General features: G+C 37.4%; 1 protein-coding gene across 2 annotated transcripts in view; it reads left to right on the top strand.

The window, feature by feature from the left end:
* LOC131427626 (insulin gene enhancer protein ISL-2B) overlaps positions 1 to 17,626 on the top strand; it is a 135,022-nt gene that overhangs the window by 99,513 nt on the left and 17,883 nt on the right. For both annotated transcript variants that reach the window (XM_058590998.1, XM_058590997.1), the window contains exons 2-4: positions 5,256 to 5,445; positions 5,631 to 5,761; positions 5,829 to 6,059. In XM_058590998.1, coding sequence (XP_058446981.1) covers positions 5,256 to 5,445; positions 5,631 to 5,761; positions 5,829 to 6,059 — 552 coding nt within the window. The remainder of the gene's footprint in view (positions 1 to 5,255; positions 5,446 to 5,630; positions 5,762 to 5,828; positions 6,060 to 17,626) is intronic.

The raw sequence follows: 17,626 nt of genomic DNA, 5'->3' as shown, positions 1-17,626 counted from the left end.
CGGTCCACTCCGAGCCAGATTCCGCTCAGTATACGAGGTACAAATACCTCACACCAAATGCGTGTTTCAACTGAAGGTTGTAGCTTTCGAATAGTGTATAACATTTCGACCATTATTATTTGTGCAGGACCAAAAGTGACCATTTTTGCTCCGGTCTCCCCTATTAGATAAAAGCGTAATTATTTGAAATCTCTATTTAGAGGTTAATTCGATTTTGGTCGATTAAAACAGAAAGGAAGCATTTATGTGAAGCGACTTTTATAATTTTCAAAACAATGGACTCAAAACAGTTTAGTGTGTTAGTTTTTCATTGCTTCTTGGTAAAAAAAAACTGCACAAGATCATCAATGGCTTCGGAAGTGTTACAAGACATGTAAATCAAAAATAATATTAAAGACATCAGTTGAAACTTGATTGAAAACCATGATCGAAGTAAAACTAAATTGGAATGCATTGATATTTAAAAGAATAAGACTGTATCTTTGAATAAATGCTTAGCATCGCTTCTAAAGCATATTCAAAAATAAAGAACTGTCGAGTAATTTTAGGTTCAAATTTCTGCTCCAAATATGTGCACGAAAAATGATGGAAATTCAAAAAATATTTTTATCTGTGCAGACTCTGCTCCATCGAAAAGGATCGTTTGTTATTGGTTTGCTGAATCTATACGTTGCTATACAGACACCGATGATGGTGAACATTCTAATCGTCCAAAAACCATCAAAAAAGTTCACGAATTAGTTTAGAGTTAATCGAAAATCGAAACTGCGTGATATAGCTGAGGCCGTAAAGATATCATAAGGCAGTGTTTTTACTATTATTATGCATGAACATTTGTCCATGAGAAAGCTCTTTTCAAATTGGGTGCCGCGTTTACTCAAAGTCGATCAAAAACAACAACGTGTTGATGATTCTGAGCAGTGTTTGGCAATATTTTAAGTAATAAATCAGATGTGTATACCGGTATGTGACAATGGATGAACCATGGATCCATTACTTCACTTCGGAATCAAAACGTCCGAAGCGTCCAAAGTCAGTTGGAATGGTTAGGACTTCAGCATTTTGGGATGCATCGATTATCTCGAGAAAGCACAAACAATCAAAAGCGAATTCTATATAGTATTGTTAGAACGTTTGAATGCACATATCAAGGAAAACCGATCTCATATGACGAAGTAAAAACCACTGTTTCACCAAGATAATGCATCGATTCACAAGTCGATGGCAACGATCGTTGACTTGAACGGATCACACTTCGAATTACTCATTCATCCACCGTATAGTTTAGATCTAGCCCCCAGTGATTATTCGCTATCCGCTGATCTGAAAAAACGCTCACCCGTAAGAAATTCAACTCAAATGAAGAAGAAATTGCTGAATGTGAAGCCAATTTTAAGGCAAAAAACGAATCCTTCCACAAAATCTCTTTTAGGAGATTCCATTGAAGACTAGAATCGATTTTTGGCAAAAGAATGTGTTTGTTTGTGTCACACGACTTATTGATTGATGTGGTAGGTTGCATACTGATGAACAACGAACCATATGTAAAAATCGAATTTAGTCGGTTGTCCGGAAAAAAGTTTTGTGTGGGTACTGTTCAAAGCCTGTTTTGGTTGTAACTCCATAAAACAATTTCAAATTTGTCAAGCGATTGGAAGTTCCGGGCACAAAACTCTTGTTTTCGCTACGAATAATTCTTTGAACTGAAAGCTTCGCAAGGAAGAATGCCTGATAAAAAGGCTTACTACCATTCATTAAAGCACTCACATTTTGGTAATAACTGGCTAGCTGCCACTAGAGTCAAGACACAATAGAATGCCCTGTTACCATGGTGGTTTTCACCTCAACCCATCCAATTTCCTCATATTGAGAAGTATTGGAACCTGGACACCCTGTGACCGTGACTCTGAGACATATACAGGGTGCTCCAGCTTTTATGTCGGTATGTAAACGCTGAATTACTTTCACATTCACCAACCGAGCGATTGCATCAGATATGTTTTGGAAATTTTTGTCATGGATCGCTTCACACCGAAACATCGTTTTTTTCTCAAAGTTATTCAATGTTTACATACCGACATTAAAGATGGAGCACCCTGTAAACGGTGAAAAAAATGAGCACTGCAGGTGACAAACGAACGGCTAAATCGCAATTACATAAAAAACGAAGCAAATGTTGTTATTATATTTTTATTTTGCTTAATTGGGACAAACCCGAAGAGTAGAACTCTTTCCACTGTCAACTCATCACACCTATTTTAGAAAATAAACACCCATTCATGTGTATGTTGCCATTTATTCAACTATGTTTACGACAATTGAGATTTTTATGTGTCTAAAAATATATTTAAATCAAGAATTAGTACTGAAGTTTCTGTGCGATGCAACTTATCGAACACGTCTGTTCTATTTCTTGTTTACCATCAAGTAATCTCTAGTTTTCGATGCATATTTTGTGACTTTGAATCTGGGCACTATAGCAAAAGAAACTGGCAACCTCAAAATGGTATACAAGTTTTAAGAATTATTATCCAGCTAATATACAGGGTGCTTCATCTTTTATGTCGGTATGTAAACGCTGAATAACTTTCACATTTACTAACCGAGCGATTACTTCAGATATGTTTTGGAAACATCAAGTCGGTACAATTTTGCCATGAAAAAAAGGAACCATGTTCTAATTGCTAATAAAAATGGCCACTTAATTGATATTGTTTTCAAAAACTGGGAATTGTAAGGAACCAAACTGAATAAAAACACATCACCTATAGAAATCGGTTGTTTTTTTCTCATAGTTATTCAATGTTTACATACCGACATAAAAGATGGAGCACCCTGTAGAAAATCTCAAGCTATTGAACACGCTCTTATAGTTTGGTCAGGAGCAGGCGCGTATCCAAGAAAATTTTTCGCAGGGGGAGGGGGTGACTCACACATGGAAGTGTGTATATAATTTATCGAACAAAATTTGGGGCTATTTCACGCTTCAAATCTGATTTTCTCAGAAACGGTGACGAATATCAAAAAACTCAACTGAAAATCTGTTAGAAAATTAGTTTTGATTATTCTGTGAAAATTTCAGAATGATTGCTTGACTTTAGCGGTCGGGAAAGTTTTTTTTTCTATTGCATAGCTGAAAACGGCAACTTTGAACTTGTTCATTGAATATCTCGCCTTCAAAAGAATGGATCAAAAATCTATCCTGATAATCTATCTAGATAATTTAATTTAGATGCGATTAGTGCATAAAAACATATATGTGGTCGCGATGAAAATGAAGTGTAAGTTATTTTTGTGGAGGTAAGTCGATTTCTATGTCGGCGCCATTTTAGTTCCCTGGTAACGTAACGAAACATGAGAGAGAAATAAAATCGGCTCAAAAATGCTGCCAAACCAGCGGCAGCTTTCTTGGATTTTATGTGATGTAGTCAAACTTGTAACCGAAAATATCAAAACTTTCTTGGCCACCCGGCCACAACGAGAGCCATTTTGCACATTTGCGAGAGAGCATGGAGAGAAATGTAATACGCACAGCGAGCCACGTGGTTTTACGCGACCTACTGGCCTCAGCCCCTAAAAAAAAAGAGGTTTCATAACATGGGGGAAGACCGGGGCAAAACCGGACTCGTAATAGGGCAAAATCGGACTATAAAGCTTCACACAAAAATGAAAAACGAATACAATGGGGGTGCCAAAGGCCCAAGATTCCGGCTTCGATTGACTTACAAACTTGACAAAACATGATTGAAATGTTTCATTATAACAAATTATAGAAGAAAAATATGATTTCATGAAAATGGTGTTCAATGATTTTATAGACTAAAAACTTTGAACACGAAAGTCCGTGTCCATCGTCATTCAAAAACTAGTTACTGCACCATTTTTTTCAAATTTTGCACACACTTTCTACATATATAAAACCCGACTCCAATGTTTCCTTTTTGCTGTTTGTTACTTTGGAAAGGTTTTTTAGCTACAAAACGGCCGATTTTTTCGTGAAAATCGTAGTTTTGACTTTTAAAAACCACCGAAAATTTAAAAAAAATCAAACAGAATCGTTTGGGTCTAGAAAAACATCTACTCTAACTATGCTGCTCTGATTTGTTCACTTCTGATTAGTCTACGCTGAGATACAGTGGACACCGGAAATCATGATTTTTAAGAAGCGTTCTCAAAAATACCTCTTCACCGACTTATTTATCAATATTTTTCCACGAAAAAATTAAAATTTTTTTTCTAATGATGATTTTTGTCATGCAAAGCATTTAAAAATCTATAGTTCTGAAAAAAAAATCCCAAAAAATGATAATTTTATCATCATTTCGAACCCCCTTTCCCCCTTTCCCCCTTTCCCCCTTTCCCCCTTTCCCCCCTTCCCCCCTTTCCCACCCCTTTACGAGCGTGAATGTTCAAGTGGAATCTCTGTTGTTTACAATATTTCGTGAAACTGACGTCTTAAAAAGTAAAGTCCTGACATTACATTCCTTTTGTGGAACTTGACCTTTCTGTTTCAACAGACTTCGCAGCCGATTTATAGCTAACAGAATCATTGCATGACTAGAACTACGATCCTATTGCTATTGAGATTCCTTCCAGGTCGGGATTCGAACATACGGCAACTGGCTTGCAAGACCAGCGCCCTATGCATTGAACCCCCAACCCGGGTCTCAACCTCCAGCTAAGTGACGTCTGTCTGTCATATGAAAGCGTGTTTACAAACCCAATCTATGGATCGAAATAATTGCTGGTTTATAAGCTGTCCGGTTTAACCCCGGTCTCCCCTAATAATTTCTTGAGTTTTCGGGGAGGAAGGATTTGACGATTCTCGAATGCTACCAATTCCAATAATATAGTTTCAAGTGAGCTGAATGAAAAAAAATCTCTTCCGTTCTTTCAACGTGGAAAACACTTACAGTTTCGGTTTTCACGTGCTCTGTACGCTTCTACACGGCATAACACGACTTCCACCGCGTTTTATCCCTTACCCAGTTGAAGGAAAAGTTAAGATGGTTTCCAGCTCTTTTCTGGGTTGGGGGGGGGGGGGGGGGAACTTTCTGTAACACTATTGTGAAAATGTTCTACCTTCCGAAAGCACTTTTTTCCGTTGTACGAATGTCTTTTTACCCTTTAATATACCAACTAGATTAAACATGATTTCATGTTTTAAGTTAAGCCCTTATTTCATATTTTCTTGTGAATGTTTCATTACACATGCATATTACATAATCCACATTTTCTTTTTGTTTCGTCTACAGAAAAAGAACGTCTCTCGCTGTGCGTCGGTTGCGGAGGCCAAATACACGACCAGTACATCCTCCGTGTAGCACCGGACCTCGAATGGCATGCGGCTTGCCTCAAGTGTCAGGAGTGCCGACAATTCCTGGATGAGAACTGTACCTGCTTTGTGAGAGACGGCAAGACGTACTGTAAGCGAGATTATGTTAGGTAAGATTGAAACACCATATTTATCGGTGGCTTTGATGATATCCAGTTTCGAAAAGTTGCCCTGTATCATTCCGAAACGAACGTTCTTCCCTTCCTTGGTCTATAGCGGAATGATTCAGGAAAACCTTCCGAATAAATGAAAGGGGTGAATTGTAATTGATTCCACTATCTTCATTATCCAACAGGTTATTCGGTGCCAAATGTGATAAGTGTGGGAACTTCTTTAGTAAAAACGACTTCGTGATGCGGGCGAAAACGAAAATCTACCACATAGAGTGCTTTCGGTGTTCCGCTTGTACGAGGCAACTGATACCGGGTAGGCTTCCAGTATTTGTTCACCATTTTCGCAGAATCGTTATCAAGATTTCTACGAACCATTCCAGGAGACGAATTCGCGTTACGGGATGGGGGCGCCTTGTACTGCAAAGAAGACCACGACAACCTGGAAAAGTCAACCCACAACAGTCTGGTACAAAGTGTGGAACCGAACAACAACATTAGTAGTAACACCAATCAGAATAACAGCAGCAGCAACAACAATAACAATAACAACAACAACAACAACAGTAGTATAAGCAATAACAATCACTCCAGCGAGCTTGGGTCGATGTCGGGTAAGTTTGATCTTTTCTCTCTTTCCCGCCGCTAAAATCCTACACGACTTGCAAATTAAAAGAACATAAGTGTTTTTCGCTCATACAGCGGCCTCTTCACAAAGCATCCAACACTTCAGAACAGTCGAATGTCGCGTGGTTATCAAACACTGTTTGACCTGATAATTAATAAATCGCAATCGATTCTGTCACTTGTTCGACATGCCGACAAAGACGGCTCAACTTCTTTCGATCGCCGCTTTTTCAACAAGTTGCTGTCTGGAGTACGGAATCGATTGAAAATTGTTAAAATCTGTCCAACAGTTCCCCGCAAATATTGTCCGAGTTCTCCAGGCACGGAGCACGGAGCTCGCCATTCCGCGGGGACACCTTCCTCATTTTATCGTGATGTTGTGTTCCCCACCTCCCCGCTCCAAGCGATGTGTTCAAAACCGCTACATATTCCAGCCACACGGTCGGTCTGCTCTGTCCTGTCTAGCCCGGTGCTCGGTACGGTACGGTACGAACACACTTCGAGACCGACCGATCCCTTGTCACCGGCTGTTGTTGGACACAGTGTTCACGTGAAGCCGCCTACATCAAAAGGGTTTTCTAGTCTTGTCAGACTGATAAATGCAGCCGAGGTGGGCAACACACAATTCACTACCATCGCGGCTTAAAGCGCCGCCGGGAAATGATTTTGGTGTTCCGAAACAAAAAGGAAATCACACCACACGGGTAGACTAGGCGAACCAAGGCAAAAAAAGATAGTATGTCGACTCCCGGCTTGATTTGAGGCGATAAGGATTGTGCTGTTGTTAGTGAGTATTGAATTCCGTTGGTGGCGAAACTATCAATTTGAGAGTTTAACATACTTTCATGATTCACTGCATGGAACAAGAATTGTCAAATATAAATTTGGGGTTTCTTCAAATTGTTGTTAAAATTTTTTGTAGTAACAAAAGATTTCCCCTATAAAAAATTTAAAACATGTTTAACAAGTTACGATTTTCATAAGATGAAAGTGTACCGTTTTACTTTTCTTTAGTTATTAGTTGAACGAACCATTATAGAACTTACCAAGGAAATTCTATCAATTATCAATCAACTTTCTCGGAGATGGCTGGACCGATTTTCATACTCTAAGATTCAAATAAAAGATCTTTTGGTCCCATAGCATGGTATAGAATTTTATTAGAATCCGGCTCCTAGTTCCGGAGCATCCAGATGATATGAGCAGTAAAACCCCTAAAAATATGCACTCAATGTTCAACCGAGTTTCTCAAATTTAGATTCAAACGAAAGGTCTTCCAGTACCATAGGTACCATTTTAATTTTATTACAATCCGATTTTTTGTCCGGTATTATAAGATGATGAGTTTTGTCAATTTCAGGGTGGCAAGTGACAGGGAAAGTCGGGAAAACCGGAAACAATATTACTAACCCAAATATGAGTAATAATTTTCTGAATCTTATTTTGTTACCAACAAGTGAAAAGCAGAAGGCAATATCATTGACGTTTCAGTGAAAAGTTCAGTAAAATTTTTGGAACATTTTATTGTCCCATACAAGGTCTATTATGGGGACAGGTATAGCGTGATGGTAGTATAAGTCGAAGCCTTTCACGCATCCTGTGTCTGGGTTCGATTCCCAACATCGCCAATAGGATCAGAAAGTTTTGCTGACCCTGAGGGACGAATGACCTTAAGGTTAAAACCTCTATAATGAAAACAAAAAAAAAGTCTTATAGTATTTTTTTAGAATTTAATGGCAGTTTTAAATCAATCAGAAAGCATTAGAGTTTTTCTAGTTGTTATCAAGAACAACACAACGAGTGCTCATAGTGAAAAATAAGGATAATTTGAGCGCTTCTGTTGGATTTTTATAAAGCTTTAGAATAACTACAAAAAACACTTGCAAAATTATTGTCAAAGTCTCATCGGAAAAAAGTGTAATAAAACTATTTAAAAATTTAAGAACCCTATTTGTTTTAAACTTTGGTAATGATTGCCCCAATTTCATCATAATTTGTTTAAGCAATGATGACATTGCTAAAATATTTCTGTAATGCTCATATTTGTGTGAGATATTGTTTTGAATACGACTCACTAAGTGAAAAAGTGGTCGACTTTCACTTTATCCACTGTTTGCAGGGAGTGTTCGATAAAGTAAAGTAGTAAAGAACCTATCAGAATATGACTCAGAATAAGAAAGATTCAGAATTTGATTTGGTTTGGTTTGATAGGAGAATTAGGCTTAGTTTGAGATTTTGGAACTGATAGACTCTTAATTTCAATTGATGTAATGATTCTATTGCTGTTTCGATATCAGCCGAATTTACCAAAGCAATTTTATGGTTCACATTGCTTTTGGTATCAGATCTGTATCCTAACCGATTATCTATAAGGTAGTAGCACATAGAACTAATTGAATTAATCATTGCTTTATTTGAAATCCTGGATGTTATTGGTAGATGATCTGAATCAAAGTTTGTTTTAGTAATCGGTTCATTACAAATGTGACATGGATCTGTCAGAACCTAATTAATTGTAAAAGGGTTTCTAATAGAAGTTGAACTAGTTGGGCTGATCGGAAATAAAACTGACGAGAAACAAGTGAAAAGTACATTCTGAAAAATTTGTCCTTAATGGTTATTTTTCTGGTTATTTTTCTGGAACTGAAATTTTCACTTTCATCGGAAGGAACGACCAGTACGAAATGCTTTGAAATTTCTGACATAGATTGTTGTTGGTTTTCTAGAGCTACCAGCGTTCATTTTAAGAATATTGGAGAAATTTTGTTCTGTGTCACTCAAGTTCAAATTATCGTATATGTTAGAGGGAATCGGTTTCACGGGAGAAGAGTTGTTTCTTATAAATTTATTTGCAACCAACACAAACCGGCTACTTATAATAAAAACCCCTGGATGACTAAAATAAGGCTATTTGCATAAAGTGCACTTGTAATAATGAATATTTTCTATTTACATATCAAGATACCAGAAACAAATTTCATTCCTCAACTAGCGAGCTTATTATAGTGTTTCTGACATGGATTTCTATTTAAACTTTGAATCCGAGGAATATTTTAATATAATACAAAACAAAGGCGATTCGGGCCTATTCTGAAAACCGGGAATTTTTATCTCGCATACCGGAAAACCGGAAAATTAAAATCGGCAATCCACTTGCCACCCTGCAATTTAAAACCGTCGTTTAAAGAGACGACATAAAAACTGTTCAAATATGTAACAAAAAAATTCCAATCCGTAGGTCTTGCTAGTTAATAGTGACTCGAACCGACCGGTCTCATTTTCGGAAGTACGGGAAATCGTGGTCAAAGACTCTTAAAGTGTGCTCACTTTGCTTTCTCAAACAAATTTTTTTTGCAGCTTAAACCGCTTCGCTATCATAATTGTAACGGTACGTTTATATTGAAGTACGACTTATTGACAACAAACATATTCTACCACACAAATAACACTGAACGAATGAAAGTGAAACAATGCAACAAACAATGTTTTAGTTGCTTTTTTTTTAGATTTACTTACTCAATGGAGGAAAGCTTCGCATTGTTCTTTGGGAATATTTTAATCAGTTCATAAATTTAGTTCTAGAACTCTGGAAATGAGCTCTTTTTCCAAATCAATTTCAGAACTGAATTCTGAACTTGAATTCTAAACCGGAATAAGGGAGCTAAATTCAGTGCCAAAATCAAGTTCCAGATTTCAGGTTTAGAATTCGGAACCCAATTCCAGCATACAGGTTCTGAATTCTAAACCTGAATTCTAGAAATGAATTCAGATTTAAAATTTTATTCCAGAATGCAGAACTAGAATTTATATTTTGAATTTTATCCTAAATTTCTTCAGTTAAATTCTTGATCCAGAACTCTGGATAAGAATTCCTAACTTCAGTTAAGTCATTGAATTCTAAAATCGAAAATTCCGTCAAGAAACCAGTAAAAAAATCGAGTTCCAGAATCTAGAATTAGGATTGAGTTCCAGAGTCTTAGTTTCAACTTTTGAATCTGTGATCTGAAAATAAATTCTAAAACTGAATTAAGAAACTTAATTCTACATCTTAAATTAAAGGTCAGGTGGATCAGATCCCAGGTTCTACTTGACCGTACTACTCAAAACCGTCTTCCGGGTGCGAAAAAAGACAAGCCAGCGTGATGAATTTTCCTTCATTTTTCCAAGAGTTTGAGAAAACTATATTTTAAGGATTTGTATGCTTATCTCACATTGTTTAAAATTTTACCATAAATTGCTACTCATTCTTAAACAGAGAGACCTTTGAACAGGCGCCCCATAGTAAAGTAAGGCGTATTCACGTCAAAACTGAAACTGATTTTCTCAAATTTATATTCAAATGAATAGTCTTATAATACCATAAGCGTCTGTTGAAATAGTATTAAAAATCTAAACTCTTTATTTAATGTGATAGCACGATATTCTAAATTCTCCTAGTAGTGTGATGATGCCTTTCACTTCCATCGTAATAGTCTCAGTAAAATAGCCATCTCTGCGACAATTAAGCGGTGAACAAAAATGATGGGCTTTGTCGGTTACATCATATCTCCGGTACCAGAAGTAACAGAAGTTTGATCTGCGAACTCAATCAATGGATCAATAGTAGCTTTCAAACGAGACTAAATTTGTTGAAATCGGTTGAGCCGTCTATGAAATTGAGCAGTAAAAAAAACGGGTGGGTAATGTCAAAGACATAACTGGATGACGTCAATACGAGAAAATACATGATTCATGAACGCTTTCCAATATACAACAAATATCGATAATCGTTCTCATAAATTGATTGATTGCGAACCTGAATTAGAATTTTCATCTGGATTCTGGAACTGAAAGATGCACTGATTCTTGAACTTAGTTTTGTATCTGGAATTGAGGTTGAAACCAAACATTCTGGAAGAATTCAATTTTGGGTTTCTTGAAGTTATCTCAGGCTACTGAAAATATTATCATAAATTGCTGACCATATTTCCGATGACATGGAACAAAAATTATGTTGTCGTGTGAAGTAGAAAACAAGTGATTTTCACGGTTGAGTTCTACCAAAGACATCATATTAACAAGATATCCAGCTCTCACATTTCCCGAACAAATCATTGGCAACATCCTTTTTTGCGAACATGGCGCCCTCAGGCGAGTCCGCATCGAATCTCGTACATAGAAGTAGGGGAGAGAAACGTCAAATTCGTGCGCGCCAAAATAGCAGCACTGCGCACCCATGCAGTTGACATGAATTGTTGAGTGTGATGACGTGCGATGGCGTTGCTGAACTGAAAATTGATTTCGCTCTAAGCTGACAGGGTCTGTTCTACTCATTCTTGTAATTTTTTTCAAACGCGCCCCATGTTAAAATAGGACGTATTCACGTCCAAACAAAGCGTTTTGTCGGTTACGTCAGTTACAGAAAATTTCGCATTCGAAATATTCCGAATCAATCGAAATACAGAATTCAGAATAACGGGGATTATGAATCCAATAGAAGTTTAGGAATCCGTTTTGAAGATTTCTTTTGCGTAACACCATAACACTTAAGTTAATGAAAATCTATTCTATCATATGAGAAAATGAAGGGAGCTGCATTTAAAATGGTTGAGACCACTGTTCCCGGCACTTCCGGAACCGAAAACTGGAGAGCGGCACAGAAAAATTCGGTTCATTGAAACATCAACTAATATAAACTACAAACTAAAACAGTTTTGAATCCAATTTAGAAGAATTTTTACGATTTTTTGCTATATTTAGTTCTATGAAGGTTTAAAAATGTAAAAACTAACAAATTCCAGAACCGATCGTCGGACTGGGATAAAATTCAGCAATTTTGACAATCGCCCGGCGAATGACTGCAACTAGGTTAAAGCCGGGTATAAATAAACGATATGAATTAAATTTATTATGAAAATCGGGTTTGACGTTTGCGCAAACACTATGTGAGCTTTGGAGTTTTTCACCACTAGTTTTGGTACTTCCGGAACCGAAATCCGGAGACCAGTGTACCCGGAATCGGTTAAAATTTAACAGTCATCTATGAGATTGTAAGAGTTTCCTTTCGAATATAATTTCATAAAAATCAATCAATTTGATCACTATTTCATGTACTTCCGGCAATGAAAACTTGTTACCGATACAACTGATCGGATGAGTTTATTTGGTCACCGACTATCATGATCTGTAGACTAGAGAAATGTATTAACCAATTTAAAGCAATTCGCTACTTATGAACAAGATACTATTGAAATTGACATTATTTCACTAATAACCCTTTTATCTCCGGAACTGAAAATTGGATTCGAGTTATAATCAGGAATTTTTATAGCCTTTCTGCGGAATCAGTTGAACCATCATAGAGAAAATAAAATATTATCATTTTTTTAATGTATATCATCCTGTAACTCCAGAACCAGGAGTCGGATCCGAATGAAATTCTGGAACTTCGTATGGTATTATACTAACCCAGAATTGAATCTATGTTTGTGGAAATCGGCTTATTTTTAAATGAACAAAAAACTATATATCTCGAGCAAAAAAAACTATTGGAATAAATAGTCCAGATTTTCCAGCGTGAGGATGTCTCAGAATAAACGAAAAGTGTTTTGGTTTTTGTGTTTAAAATCTTAATTATTCCGCTGTGCCGTGCGTAGATTTATTTAAAAAGTTTTACTGTATAACATTTATTGCGGGAAATTCAAAAAGACAACTATTATTTTGTAGTTGTTATATTTGAGGAGTGTTTTATGTGTGGAATATATTAGCATCTTTTATTCCCACGGAATACGAGTAAGTGACTCTACTTACATATCCGCCCAACCATCACACACAACATATTTTTTATTACAAATGCCATCAATTACATTGTATGTAAAAGAAAGGCGGTTTTATTAAAAATGTTCGATAATATTGAGCGCATTTTGCTCGAATGCTACTGACTATCGATGAAATCAATTGTGTATTGGTCGGTGCGATGCACAAAGTAAATCTTCCAACAAGTCCGTTCACTCTGTGGTGTCAGACGAACTCAAAGCAGAAAAGTGCGCGGGCGCAGATCTGCACATGGTGCGAGTCAAACCAGTACTGAACCGGAAAAGGACTCTCTACAAATATTAGTGTCATTACATGTTTTCATCCAATTGTAAAGTTAATTTTAAAATGCCATTTCCAGTATGACTTCTCCTGGCGAATGACGATTAGAGACTAATCACTGGTCACCACGTTCGGTTTCCTGTCTAACGTAAAAGAATTTTTTTATCATTTATTCTACCCCGGCTTCAACCTTTTTGGTCGCTCACCGGGGTGTAAAAATTGGAATGTTGAAGCTCGTTACATCAAAACCGTCCTCCGAGATCAAGAAAATTAGACACACGACAACAGATTTTGTCATAAATTCTTGTTTGATTCCACAAGGTTCAGACAACTGTTTTGTTCGGTTATTCATGGGTATTTTCTGCTACTGAAAATTTCACCTTGAATTACTGAAAACGTGCCAGGGTCATATCCACAAATCATACATTTGTTTTAAAATTTACTTTAGTGTATCAAACCAACAAACCAATACATTTTTTCTATCCAACATCGCTGTAACTCTGCCTCATTTAGCTAAACCAAACAAACCAGTTTCGGGTGAACCGGACTAAACGAATAAACCAAATCACTTCCGACGGTGGATCGCAGACGCACTCGTGTGGTATTGGGTCTTCGTCTCGTTCAGAAATATCGGATGAATGACAAAATTGTATACTTTATTGAAGGATACTCGAAATCTCAATGAAAGAGTTCAACTAACTAAAACTAGAATATCTGCAAATTTATGATGAATAATTTTCATTACCACAAACAGTTTTCTCCGAATGTTTGTACTTTTCATGCATGTATTTAATACTTAATTTAGCACTCCATTTCTATTGATTGCTTTCCAGTAGTGCAAGCAATTGGAGAAAATACGTACACAAGTAATCTAGCAAAAACAAAAACGCCGACCATTTTTGTAATGGCTCTAGCTGGTGGTCAACAGCTGGATTTTCGAATTGCACCCCATCAAAACAAACCGCCTTACCGGCCATTGCTACCGGTAAGGCTGGAGCCCCCACGGTATGCTGATTACTATGAGTTTGCCAGGCACAGCCGAAAGAGATAAAACCGCTTCTCGAACAACCATAATTATCTTCCGTCTATAGAATAACAAAACATGTATAAACGGAAAACAAAGGAAAACGATAAGTTAACCTCGCGGGCACTTACGATTGGACCGACTCGGCACTCGGCGGTCAGTTCCCCGATCTGTGAACTGATGCGAATACGCCATACGGCCGAGATGGCGAATGTTTTTGGTTTGGGGCGGTGGGTGTCACGGGCGGACAACCCGTTGCCGTTGGGTCGGGTGACGTGTGTCTGCGTCGGCGCTGCAAGTCCGAGAGCAAAAAAAAACACATTTACCCTCGTTCCTTACCACTCCGATTTCCTTATCTTTCTTTATGTACTATGCGCGCAAGAACCGAAAGTCTGGCTATGCTGCGGTGACCGTGATGTGATGGCTGATGTTCGACTACCGAAAGTTACCCATGCGTAGACCGACCACCGCTGGAAATGGTTGGCCGTGGAACGGTTTGTCTGTTTACTATATGTATGTACATCTTACACCATACCTGGCATTAACTAGTCGTGTGCCTGATTTTACAAATTTTGAAGGATCCTGACGAAGATGCAGATTTGAAATGGATATGTCTGCTTTCGGCTCGAGTAAATGATTTTCATACAAAGTGATAACTGGAACGGAAAATTCGACAACGATGATAGAAACAAAAGGACCTGGTGACTGCACATTACTTAAAAAAAGACCTGATATCATGCCGACACAAGATTCATCCGCATCCTTTCGCGAGTAATCGCTCGATAGCCCTATATAATTGATCGACGATGAGCATATGCAAAAGTGAAAAACATTCAGTACCAGCGTGACCCACTGAACTTTCCTGCATATTTCGGTGCACTTTGGGGAAAACTGCACACCCGTGACCGTGTTAGTTTCACACCGACACCGGTCGGCTTTCGCAACATCTGTAGCCAGTAAAATACCTATGCGGTATGCTGATGGAGCTTCGTTGTAATTGACACTGGGCGGAAGGAAGAAAAACAACATAAAAACATAAATCGGTACCGGAAAAAAGCAAACACCCCAAAAGAGCCGAGCCGTCTTTCGCGTCGATCGGCTTCTTAGTGATCAGAAGATAGTTGTTCGGAGCGAGTTGTGAGTTGGGGCACTGAATCGAAGAATCATTTTCTTCTTTCATTGATATTAAACACACATCAAATTGATTGTAGGAGCAATTAGCGGAGCGTCTTACCGCTGCTTCTACCGGATAGCTCGAGATGTCGGCATCGGGACGGATCTGGCATAAGGTAAAATGTTTGTTGGTTGAAATGGAATTTTTAGCGAAACAAGACCAACAGTACCAATCGAACGAAAAGATTTTGGAAGAAGAATTTCAAATTGAATTTATAGTTGCTTGTGTATTGTACATCCTGCAATTGTGAGGCTCTGTTTTGGCGGGGAAGTCTCACCCTGACTTGAAAATATCTATGCTGGAACATCACTAGAAGAGAAAAGATGAAACCAGAGGCGGTCAATTGAAGTACACCGCAGTATGATATAGGTATAATGGTGATTACGATCTGTCTGGCTGGAGCGATATCCAAAAAGTAGACTTCACGTACTGTAACAAACACATCAATATTTTGATCCAGAAAGAGCGACAGTACCAATATTCGTCTCATTTCGCTACAGCCACCACATCGTTTTGCTGATTACTTGGGCCTACAAACAACGGTTTGCGATGAATGCGGAGTCAATGCCTTTGCTTCGACCTAAAAAAAATAATATTACCGTAAAATTAATGCTAAAAATGTGCAAAAATTCTGAACGATATTTTCATCTTATTACTGAGGCCCATGCATTGAACATAGAACATTGGTGAATCCGACCTTAATTATTTTATTGTATTGTACTGGTCAACAAATTAGTTTCTCATAACTTGATGGGTAAGATCAACGCCTTTTGTTGCAACCTGTCTGTCTTCGATTTCCAACCTCACACATAAAATCAGGAAGACCTGTCTTACCTACCCGAGAAACAAATGACAATAAGGTTAAATCCTCTATTCTATTATATGAACCACTAATTGTAACTTGTTCATGGAATGTGAAATGAGATAACTAATTCAAAATTGAAATCCATTAATTTTTCATACGCCACGATACGAAGCATAACATACGTAATTATACAAATACGTATTTTGTATCTGTTCGTAACAGATCACAATTTAAATAGGCCTTGGAATAGGCCGGTAATTTGTTCAATTTGACCCTAATCCATGCGGCCTTATATCGAAAGCAAGCGTCCATCAGGTTCTAATGATCGACATTGTACATCAAACAGTTCAATCAATCGTCACACTTTTGAATCCGCAATTGCACGAGAGTCTGCTTAGATTGATCTTTATTAGGAATCAACGCCGAACACGCGATCCCAGAATGTAAACTCTGTTTGTCTTGGTTTGTATATGATTTGTAGCCGACGAAATTACATCAATATCCCAAATGTATGCAATTATATCTTTGCACATACTTGCGATAAAAATTTCAATATTTATGGTGAAATGTAGTCTCAAAAAAAAACCGCGCAAAATTTTAACCGCTTGAGTTGACCGAATCGTCACACAAAGCATAACAAGAAAAACTGACACATAGAAACCAGGAATATTTTCAGTGATTGAGCTCAGTGGGCTTACTTACCACTCGTTTTTGTGGCTTGTAAAAAAGACTCATTGATTCCTAATGGATTTTTAAATCCTCTACACTTTGAATATATCCTAATTCAATCGTTATTGTTAGTGATTACTATTACACTAGAACTATGAATCACGAGTAATTATGATTGTCCAACATGAGGTTATATGTTCACTAGACCCTTCCCGCCGTTGAGATGAAATTTATGTAAAAGTATTCATTTGACACGCATGATAGAACACGGTCGAATTTCCTTATCGAATAAAACACTGTTAAAATAAATTACTGGACTGGATCATTGTCATCTTCGAATAAGTAGAAAGTTTTAATATTATTATTTTTATATTATATTTACATTCTTATTATTTGTGTCAATAGGATCGTAGCACTAGCTATATAATCGAAGCTATGCTATGAATCGGCTGCGAAGTCTGTTGAAACAGAAAGGCCAAATTCCACAATAAACGTAATACCAAGACTTTGTTTTACTTGACGATGTTTATTCGAGTTTTTTAAAATTATCTAATACAATTATATGGAGATTGTGTCAAATAAATTATGTTCTTATGGGCTCTTGCGTTCGATCTTCCACACAATGGTAATTAATGCGGACAAAGTCACTTGTTGCTTTACACAGCTTTTTAGAAAAAGTTTGTACTAGCTTGGATGTCTGTTCTCTGTAGTTGAATTTTTAGTTTTGCTATAATGAATTGCTACAATCGGAAGTATTACATATTATATGATATTACACAGCCATGCATTATTGCTTCAGCAACATCAA

Source organism: Malaya genurostris, chromosome 2 (genome assembly GCF_030247185.1).
Source record: "Malaya genurostris strain Urasoe2022 chromosome 2, Malgen_1.1, whole genome shotgun sequence".
In the NCBI taxonomy this organism is placed as follows: domain Eukaryota; kingdom Metazoa; phylum Arthropoda; class Insecta; order Diptera; family Culicidae; genus Malaya; species Malaya genurostris.
The sequence above is the reverse complement of the archived record's forward strand: the minus strand, read 5'-3'. Positions and strand labels throughout refer to the sequence as shown.